The 10,660-nt window shown below is 43.4% G+C and overlaps 2 protein-coding genes across 2 annotated transcripts in view; one reads left to right on the top strand and one right to left on the bottom strand.

Moving 5' to 3' along the window:
• The window catches only part of top3a (DNA topoisomerase III alpha), a 24,924-nt gene extending 24,204 nt beyond the window's left edge, over positions 1–720 (bottom strand). The window contains 1 exon segment of the mRNA XM_035655344.1: positions 249–720. Coding sequence (XP_035511237.1) covers positions 249–482 — 234 coding nt within the window. The 5' untranslated portion in view covers positions 483–720.
• Positions 721–1,690: 970 nt separating this feature from the next.
• On the top strand, positions 1,691–9,397 carry smcr8a (Smith-Magenis syndrome chromosome region, candidate 8a). The gene is made up of 3 exons (XM_035655507.1): positions 1,691–2,880; positions 3,997–5,781; positions 6,642–9,397. Exons 1-3 carry the CDS (start codon positions 2,279–2,281, stop codon positions 7,099–7,101), a joined length of 2,847 nt encoding a protein of 948 aa, XP_035511400.1. The 5' UTR covers positions 1,691–2,278; the 3' UTR covers positions 7,102–9,397.
• The last annotated feature ends 1,263 nt before the right edge of the window (positions 9,398–10,660 follow it).

The following is a 10,660-nucleotide window of genomic DNA, read 5'->3' as shown; positions in this document are numbered from 1 at the left end:
GTTCATTTTGCACCCTGTAAACATATAGCTACAACTTTTTTTCCATTCATAAACATAGGAAGCAAAGAAAAGCAGGAAATCCTCACATTTGACAAACTAAACACAGGAATGATTTGCCATTTTTTCTACTTAAAAGTAAACTTAAGATTGATCGGTCATCAAAATGATTGCCTGTCCATTGACCTATAGTTCCAGCAGTATACAGAGTAGTAACATTATGGGCTGCAGGGTTTCTGGAGGTCTCCAACCTTTCTGAACCTGTTGCTGGACATGATCCCTGCGATGCCTTTGGCTGCATCGTTCTTCTCGGCCACGCAGAGGACCCGACTGATCTGAGGTCTGTTGCGGGTCATGTCCTCCTGCTGCGGTGCGTCCGGACCCTGGCCACTCTGCGCCGCACCGAAACACCTCCGTCCGACCCGCTTCAGCCGCTGAAGTCCCGATCTAAGCGCAGACTTGCCCCCCAGGAGGTGCAGTATCATACCTGTCCGCCCTCACATGAAGCAGCGGGTCATCCGGTCAGCTGACTTACAGCTATGACAGCCGCTCCTCAAAACGTTCACTTCTTCTCCGGTTAATGAAACAGAGAGCAACTAAAACAAATGCTGGACCTTAAACAATCTCTCATTAAAAGCTGTACTGAGGAGAAACGCTGACCTGTCACAAACGGAGGCTGTTAGCTCTGTTTACAAATTGCCCGCCCGCCTGTCGGACGCTGCCGTAATCAGGGTCGTAAAACTGTCGTAAAGTCCGGGAACCAGCAAAACGTCCAAATAAAAGTTTATATAAGTGAAATAGTAATGACTGTTTTCAGATGGACTGATTGTCTACACACGCAGCATTTGTATAATTATTAATAGTTTTTAATAACAACTATAATGTAAATGTGTTCTGTTTGATTTAATCAACGTTAAACAGAAAATCCACCCTAAATCACAATTTGTATTTCGACATTTCAACATCTACAAATAATAATTATAAAACTATTAGTTTGTTGATGTGTCTGCTATGTTTTTTTCTTGGAATCTGGGGTTTTAGTAACTCTACAGTTAAAAACATTTAGTTTGTATTTTAGACCTATTGTTTTAAAACTATATTTTAATGTATACATTTTTGTACAAATAGATTATTCAGTAGGCCTATTACTCACCAATATTTTATTCCTGAAAGTACGGAGAGAGCTCTAAAAAGGCTCTTTCTATCATTATCACGTTTTATTTTACAGGTCCATGACTTCTTAATAATTTTGTTGGAAGAGGATATATGTAAGAAGAGGTAAGTAAAATAGAGTCAATGTTCTGAGTCTTTTTGAAAGAGATCTTTGCATTTATAAACTGTTTATAAACGGATTAACACAATTTAAGGACACATGTTATGTTCCATTTAATTATAATTTGCAGAAAACAGCTACTCAAATAAACGTGAAAAATCCAGAAACAAACAATGTTTTGATGTTTTGGAGACTGATTCATGATCTCAGTCTGACCTCAGTATCACCTCAAAATCCTGGCTACGGTCCTGCTACAAACACAGACAAATGTCCTCTTAAATTTAGTGACTTTAAAGTCTCACCCACTGTTTTATGAACACATCATCCCAGAAGAAATACATTGCATTTGTGTTTCAGGGTGGAATTTCTCCAGATGGGAGGTGGACTGGTCACCTGACCAGACTACAACCAGCTGGGTAAACATGGCGTCTGTCTCTGGATGTGAAAATTACATGTAGCGCTTCTGTCTGTTAAACGGTGCTTGTGTCGCACCGACGTCCCGCGTCTGAGCCCCGAACAGAGCAACGTGATGGACCCGACGCACGAAGACAGGAAGAGAAGAAGGAGAGAAGCGCTTCACTGATGCTGCTTTGTATTTTTCCTCTATGCACAGCATGAATGGTCTGATGTCTGCCCGGACCCTGTGATTGGCGCAACATAATTGCTTTTGTTAACAGACGCACTGATTTGTAATCCTGTCGAGGTGTCCACTTTTATTTAATGTGACAAACATCAAGGCTCTCGTTCTGTGGACTGGCTCCTGTAGTGTCCTGTTTTTTGGGCCCACTCTGCTCTGGGACCCCCTTTATAGATTATATAATCAGGTTCATTTTTTCTTCATCTCCTTGGCCCCACGGCTCCTTTAACCCCACTAACAGATGGACAGCCCGGACAGTGTGAGAGCAGCATGGTCAGTCTGACTGCACTTTATGTGGACAGCTGCTCTATGACTGATAACTGTGCTGCACTGTGTGCTGTGTTTCTCATGCCTTGCTCAACAACACCACTATGATAGGCTCACCTGACCTGGTGGCTTTCACTAAAGAGGATGACTATGGGGAGACAAGTCCCGACCCCTGGGCTCTCCCCGAGGAGTTCTCTGTTCCCCTCCATCCGCTGGCTGACTCCAACCCCTGGGCTAAAACCTCCTATGCCAAGTTCACCAAAGACTTCATCCTCATTTCTGAGTTCTCTGAGCAGGTGGGCCCTCAGCCTCTCCTCACCATCCCTGATGACCCCAAAATCTGCGGCACCTTCGATCTCAACTACTTCTCCCTGCGCATCATGTCAGTGGACTACCAGGCCTCCTTCGTGGGGCATCCGCCTGGCACTGGCTACCCAAGGCTCAGCTTTGTGGAGGACTCCAGGGTGGTGCTGGGCGACTCAAAGGAGGGGGCGTTCGCCTATGTCCATCACCTTACGCTTTACGACCTGGAGGCGAGGGGCTTTGTGCGACCGTTCTGTATGGCCTACGTTTCAGCAGATGAGAGGAAAATCATGCTGCAGTTTCAGGAGCTGTCCCTCCGCTTCTCCCAGGCTTCTGAGTGTCTGAAGGCGGGGAACCGGAGAGCATTTGCCAAGGAACTCCAGAGGAAGCTGCGGGACCTGGAGTAAGAATTTTTTCTGTACTAACTTTAAACTGCTATCCCACAAGTTTAGAAGGAGTTTATCAATTATGTAAATAGTTAATAGAGTAACCTGTAATAAAAAATGGTAACACAGCATGGCCGGATTAGTCAGTTAGAGGCAAAAATGTGCTTTTGGCCCTTTATAGACCCCTCATTCTTACCCTACCTCACACCTACTGCCCTCTGTTTATCTTCCATATATCTAGTTACCCATTAAGTAGATGCACACAGAAGATTATACATGGCAGCTTGAGACACTCAATAGACCAACCCATCACATTATACCACCATGTTTGTGTGTGTCAGTTATTATGTAGTAATTAAACACTGAGAGTATGCACCATGTTAGCACATTATAAACTACAATAATAAAGCTTTTAAAATTAGACTACCAGACAGACAAATCCAACTTACGTGCAACTTAACTTAAAACCTTTGCGGCAATCATGGAAGTATCTCACTGTTCAGCTTTTAATCCACATATGAGTAACAGCACTTATTTAATATGTGCAGATTTTGGGTTAATGATCAGGTTTTTTTCATCTTCAAATCACAAACGTGTAAGAGATTGAAACTGACGAGAGATTAGTTTGACTAGGAGTTTATTGAAGTAGGATAATTTGCCTAGTAACATACAGTTCTACAAGACCAAGAGTCTACAGCCTTGCTAACATTAGCTGATTAGCACAAAGTACAGCTGAGGCTGATGGGAATGTTACGAGTTTTGCAGGTATATGGTCAAAAAGTATTGAAAGCACTGACATTTTAACAATGATGGCGCTAAATTAAAAGTCAGGGAATCAACAAAGATGTCAGAATTAAGACATTTTACTCACAACCAGAATTGTAAACATTTTATTAGGATACATTCTCTGGGGGACAATGTATATATGAACTGAACTTCATAGTAATTTTAATTGTTATCAATATATTTCTCTCCAACCCTAGTGCTGCTAGCATGGCTAACAACCATACTGGCTAATGTACCCCAACCCTAATCTTACAGCTATGTAGCCTGCTGCAGGTTTTCAGTGTTTCTTGTGTAATGTTGAATGCTCATGAACACGTGAACCAGTAGTTCTGCTTTCTTCCCCTCAGGTACACCCACTCTGTGCTCCAGAGGGAGGAGGGCCTGCAGAGAGAGGCGGGGCCTCAGTGCATGTACTCCGCTCATGCTGTGGAGAAGGCCAACGAGCTCGCAAACGTGGAAAAGAGCATCTATGAACACAGAGACCTGCTGAGACAGATCAGCTCCTACCATCACCGTCCGCGCCGAGATCCTCATGCTGTCACCTGCCAGAAGTGTATCACCGAGTGCTTGAGTGAGTGCGAGGTGCTCTTAGACAAATACGCCAAGCTTGCCAACCCCTTCAGTTACAGTGACAAGGGGAAGAAGGAGGATGAAGGGCAGAGTCGGATAAATGAGGAAGGAGGCGAAGAAGAAGTGGACGAGGACGAAGACGAGGGCGTTAAACGCAGGCCGTCCTACACGCCACAGCTGATCAAAGCTAAGTCTGCAAAGTGTTTCGACAAGCGCCTGAAGACCCTGCGAGAGCTGTGTGACAATACTTTCTACGAGGCCACGGTGGAGCTCTTGAAGGACACTGAGAAGAGTTTCCGGGGGGACCTGTGCTACCTGTACACACGCCGCCTGGACAGGACACTACGTAGGAAACAGAGAGTTACCAACTTCCTGTTTGAGGAGGACCTCGGTGATGAAGATGAGGATGAAAGGGGAACATTAAGACCATTCTGTGCTGTGAACCATGCTGTAGATAACTACACACTCTTAAATCCGCCTCCTATTGTACTAGGACCAGAACCTCTAGAGCTAGATGCTCTGGAGCCTCCACACCCTCTAGACCCAGCCTCTGAGATCAGCCGTCCTCAAGAGTTGTGCGAGCTTGGGCTTGTGGGGAGCCATCTGGAGTCCTCCCCCTCAGACCAGACTCTGGAGACCCAGGAGAGCTCGGAGGAGACCAAAGGAAGCTTCAGCAGCGATAAGAGCGGGACGGGTCAAGCAGACAGGCAACATAATCTGGCTAGTATAACGTCAGAAGGTCCTGATTCTGACCTGACCCCAGACCCTGACCCCAACACTGACCTGGAGAGGGAGAGCAGCAGTGAAGAGATGGAGACCACAGCTGGGGAAGATGACGGCGACGGGGGAGACCAAACACCTGTGTCTTTGCTGGAAGTGATGTCTGAGCTGGAGGCCAGCAGGGAGGATGAGTGCGACGGAGATACTGATGGGGCTTGCGAGATACAGTCTGACCTGTTGGTTCCAATAGACACAGCGTGCTGTATGGCCCAAGAGGGTTTCCTTTATGAGGCTTCTGCCCCAGAGACGGTGCCTCATCTTGGCCAAAGCTCCCACCTGCAGCCTTGTCAAACCCTGGTGGTCAACCAGGAGCCCCAGGCACAACTTCCACTCCAGGACGACTACACGGTGGGTTCTCCATCCTCAGAAAGCCCCGCAGCTGGGCTAGAACTGCCTGTGGGACTCCTTGGAGATGCAGTTTCCCGTACCTCAGCGGAGGATGGATCAGATTGTACCATGAGTGCTTCAACAGGGTCTGATCGGGCTGCCTCACCTCTTGGCTATGGGGGTGTGGTGACCCTGCGTCAGAGGAAGAAGCATGGACAAGGAGCCTTGAAGTTTGTGCGACAGTATCCGTTTGCCATGCAAGCTCTGTGGTGTCTGCTGAGCGGGAGAACCCTGGTGGTGCTCGGGGCCGACGAGGGGAGAGTCCGCCGACTGGTTGCTGCTCTGGCCCTCTTTGTGCCTGCTCCTGGGAAGTGTGGAGAGAGGGTTCAAGCCTGGCTGTCCTCCCCCTTCACCCTTACTGACCTGCAGAGGTGGAAACTAATTGGATTGCAAAGGTATTTCCAATTTGCATTCGTATTTTAAGCATTCAACCCACACTCTTATGCAAATGATAATGGAAGATTTACTAAAACATCGAGCTTGATGCTCACAGAACCTTGTGAAGTTTGAAAAGTATATTCCTCTTTGTAGTTTGTATCATATTGCACCTTACTCTACTGTTACTCATCTGGTGTGACTCAGTCCGCGATGACTCACACAACCAGCTATTCAGCAGCCTCACATCTGTCCTTGAACTTCTTTTTCATTTCTACTCTTCAATCTTTCATCTTTCTTACTAGAGAGTGGGCTGTCGGTTCACCAACGTGTTACAATATTTGACTCTTTTTTTAATTAGCTATATTCCTAAACGCTAAAGGGAAGCCGTTCTCCACCATTTGATTCCAGTCGCACATATTATACTACTACTCAGCTGAATGTAAGATATAAATTAAATTAAATACACCCAGTCCTTGTTCATGTAGAGATAGACAGATAGACTTTATTTATTCCACACTGGAGAGATTTACAGCAGCTCAATATACAACACAACACGAAAAGAGTGATGGATAAGAAAACACACAAGATCTAATAGAAATAGAAAATAGGAGTTATATTCACCTAATACAAACATGGATCATTGCACAGAAATAATAACACAGATTACTGAATACACAGAGCATTAATATATTTAAAAAAGGTTAATTGTTCAATTTCTGTAGACTTCGTTATATTTTGGTACTGCCCTCCAGTGGCACCACGTATGGCTAGAAGAATATAACATAAAGACAGAATTGGACTGTATTTATGGTTGACTTCAAATGTGAGCATGATAATCATCCTTGGAAAAATATTATTTTTACTATCTGCCCCACAGAGTAGCGTCCCCTGTTGGTTCCAGCATGCTATACTCACTATCCCGCTACAGCCGCTACATCTCCATCCTGGATGCCGACCAGAAGACCTTGCGCTGTCCACCATATCGTGGCCAACTCCTTGCCAACATAGCCGACCACCGCACCTACATCCGCCGTGGTTCCACCTACTTCCTTCACTTACAGAGCACGCTCTGTCGCCTGGCAGCCAAGGCCTTCCTGTTTACCTTCACCCACCACCTCCACCTGCCAGTCAGCTCCATGGAGGGGCCCAAGGTCGTGGAGGGCCGACGCCGCTGCTTCCTGCAGGAGCAACTGGGGCTGGGCGAGGAGGACAGCCTGATACTGCTCTACCTCAGCCAGCTCATTACGCAGCAGTACCTGCAGCCCGCCACCGGGAGCAGTGCAGCAGCAACTTGTTTTAGTTTTAACTACACCACCAGCGTTTTTTATAAAATCTAATGGGAGGAGGATTCCCATGCAGGTTTTAGCAGAAATCATCTTCGACCTTTGGTTTTTAAAGGACCACAGGGGATCTTAGTAAGGTCTTTTAGTTTGAGGACAAACTCTGAACTGGTTATTGTTTATTCTCTCTCTGCCTTGCTGTCCTTTTCTCTGCTCTTCCCTCTGTGTGCGGAAAAAAGGAGACAGAGTGAGTCGTGAATGTCAGTGAGTGGTGTATTTGGTCTGGAGCATGTTGACACTCACAAACACACATAACAGAGCAGACGTAGATCGGCTTTACTTATTGTCCTTTCAGTCATTTGTGTGTTTTTCACTTCCATGGGAGAAAAAAAATGTTAATTGGTCTGTCAGTGCCCCCACACCTCACCACACACACGCACACATACACACACACTCACTTAGAAAACTCAATCCAACACGGCTGTCTGTGTGTCGTAAGTGCTGGTCTGATCTCAGCCACGGCTCTGTGTTAACACCCACCATCCGCTGAGCAGCTATATGTAAACATGTTTTTCAGGATTAAGGCAACAAACTCGCCGACATTTTCTGGCTGTGGAGAACAGACGTCTCTCTGAATCTGTCCATGAGACCTTATTAGCACCATGCAGGCTTGTTACAGCTGGTTTTGTGACATGCCTCTCTACACATAACTACTTCATAACTTCCAAGGGCCAAAACCTTTCTGAACCCTATCTTTTTTTTAAAATATATTTCTGTGTCACTCACTGGCAATTACACTTTCAGTTTTCTCTTTTGGGGGTGAATTTTAACACACGTTCCTGCAGTTACGGATGTTTGGTTCCTAATAGAGACGGGGTTGGATTTGAACTGTGCAGGTTTGACCCTTTGAGAGCACGGAGTAAACATTCCCAAAGGCTGCTTTGAGGCTGTGATGCATGAGGAAGTGTATTTGCTGTGTGAATTAGACCCAGTTGGCTCCACGTGATATTGCATGTCCAGAGAAATAACGCCATCACTCACACAGTCACCCACATAGGGCCAGCAGCAGCCAAAACCGCTGGCGAGCATTTCTATAGATATTACTCACACGGCCAGGAACATTTTAAAGCTACTTAACTTAAATGTATTGAATTTCACTGTTGTCTTACAGTTGTGTGAGAGTGTTGTGGTGTTAGCATGAGACTGTCTTGTGCCGGGGTGAAATACCGTACTGATAATATTTCTGTTTTGTTGTATTTGGATGACTTTGACAAGATACTGAACAGTTTGAGCAGATGTTGCTGAGACAGTGATGTTGTGTTTGTATAGATTTGATTATGAGAAAAATGTACTTTCGGTGCCATCAAAAGCAGAACTCTAAGCTTGACAATTGAATTTAGGACTATGCCTATTATTTATATACATATATATATAACGGCCCTGTGCGGTGAACGAAACTAAACAGGTCTATATTTATTGCATTAGGACAAAATTTGGATTATGGTCATCATGTTGAGTAAACTCAGATTTCCTCTTTGGAGGATGCTGGAGAATTTCACAATCTTTATGTTTTAAGTTCTGTCACATCGGCCAGTGAGACGACACTGAAGAAGCGTCTTTGATAGTATTTTAGATTTTACTGTTCCTAATTCTGTGGCATCCGTGATGGAGCTGTACTTCTGTATCTAGGATGGTAACTGTACTTGTGACTGCATGGTCAGAGTTTTAATGTGAAAGGTCAAACAATGTGGGATTGTGGCTACTGTCCTTCCTGCTACGAACAAGACTAATTTCAAATCATACGCTTTTAATTATTAACAGCAACCTTAAATTTTGAATTCCACCTAATGTATTATTTTATTTCAGTGCAATTTTTGGGCTTAATGATTCTTTTATTTGCCACATGCGATGTCTTTTTATTTTTTACTGCTTAAAATAACACATTTTTGAGCTCAGATGTATTTTATTTTTTTTAGATATTATTCCTCTAATGCAAAAAGGTGAATGTAATCTAAATAAGCCATACCACAGTGTGCTTAACATGTCGTCACTCAGTGTCCTTACGTTGCCATATCATGTCTACCTTTTGTATTTCATCATCAAGGGGCGCCATGCTCACTCCAGCCCTGTACAACGGCGTTGCTGCCAGTGATTTTAATAAAGCACGTTGTGAATGTCTTGATGCTTCTATGTAATGATATTCATTTATTCCATTAAATTATTTGAATCCATTTCATTTGTGTGTGGATACCTGTACTAGGTTAAAAAGGAGTTGAGGAGATTGTGATGATTATGCTGAATCTCATGAGATACTGCAAGAAACAGACCGATGCAACCTGCAGAGCAGCATTAAATATTAAACATCAAATATTCCAACAGACTCGTGTCTGTCTGACTTGCTGTAGCAATGACGGATGTGTGAGCACTTGAGGTGTCATGAATAATAAATGCTTATCTGTGAAAACATCTAATTGCCCTTCTGGAGCAGCAGAAGGCAAGGTGGTGGACTGAAGAGAAAGTAGCAGTAAATTAATGATGCGACATCATGTTTGCAACAATATTGTTCACTCTTTACAATGACATTAATCTGAGTCTGAGTGAGCGGGCAACTCTGTGTGAAAGGGTGCTTTTCCACTTAAACCTTTAATGATAGAAACTGACAACATGTCTCTGATGCAGCAGGTGCTTGTTCTTTAGCAGCTACTTTGTGACCTTGCAGGGCTGCATTGAGGCAGAGCTCACACACATATCAGCTGGCCTGAGGATCAGTAGTTTCACAGTTGTACAATGATAGGATAAGATTTATAATTTATAAGCGTTATAAGGAGTAAAGATCATTGTGTGTGAGATGAGAAAATACCACAAACTGAAGAATATCTGCAATTCTCCACTGGGAATACTCATCCTATATTATTACAATCTAATATTTGGTCTTGTCTTGAGTAGCTACTGTGGTTTTTGGTTCTTCTGTTGTGGAAGAGTTGATATTGACAAATTACTATTACTCCTGAATAGAAGAACATGTTTTGTGACATGTAAGCCATATTTTATCTATGCAATAAGAATAAAAGAACATGGAAACAATGTCAACAAGAGTTTCTTAAAACCACATTACTTAAGACAATGTTAAATGAATTATTGAATTTGGTAATATTTCACTTTTTTTCCTTAGATTCAATGTAATATTGATGTTTTGTAGTCCTGAAACCACATCAAGGACATACAAAAGAAAATATTTGAGTCAAAATGTACCAATGTAATTATTTTGGCCTTGATCTCAAACTACCAAATCTGGTTAATCAAACAAGTATTTATTTTAAAATGTGTTGTCTTTAATTATGTGTTTTATGGATTTTCTTTACTCTCTTTTTACTTTACTGTGTTAACCTCTCACAAAAGTCTTTCTAGGGACAGGTGTTGCCATAGTGCACTATGTAATAGCACTACATGATACTTACATTGAATATCTGTTTTCAGCGTGTCTATGTTTTCTTTACTCTGTCCCCATCAAATAAAACATAATTAAAGTGCAGAGGCCACAAATATCAAAACAGAAATACACAAAAGAATACTGAGACATCAGCATTTAGTTAAAAGACTCTCTGAGGTCTTCAAC

Source organism: Morone saxatilis, unplaced genomic scaffold (assembly GCF_004916995.1).
Source record: "Morone saxatilis isolate NCDOM2014 unplaced genomic scaffold, NCSU_SB_2.0 Contig14, whole genome shotgun sequence".
NCBI lineage: Eukaryota > Metazoa > Chordata > Actinopteri > Moronidae > Morone > Morone saxatilis.
Note: the sequence above shows the minus strand (reverse complement) of the source record. Positions and strands in the feature narration are given on the sequence as shown.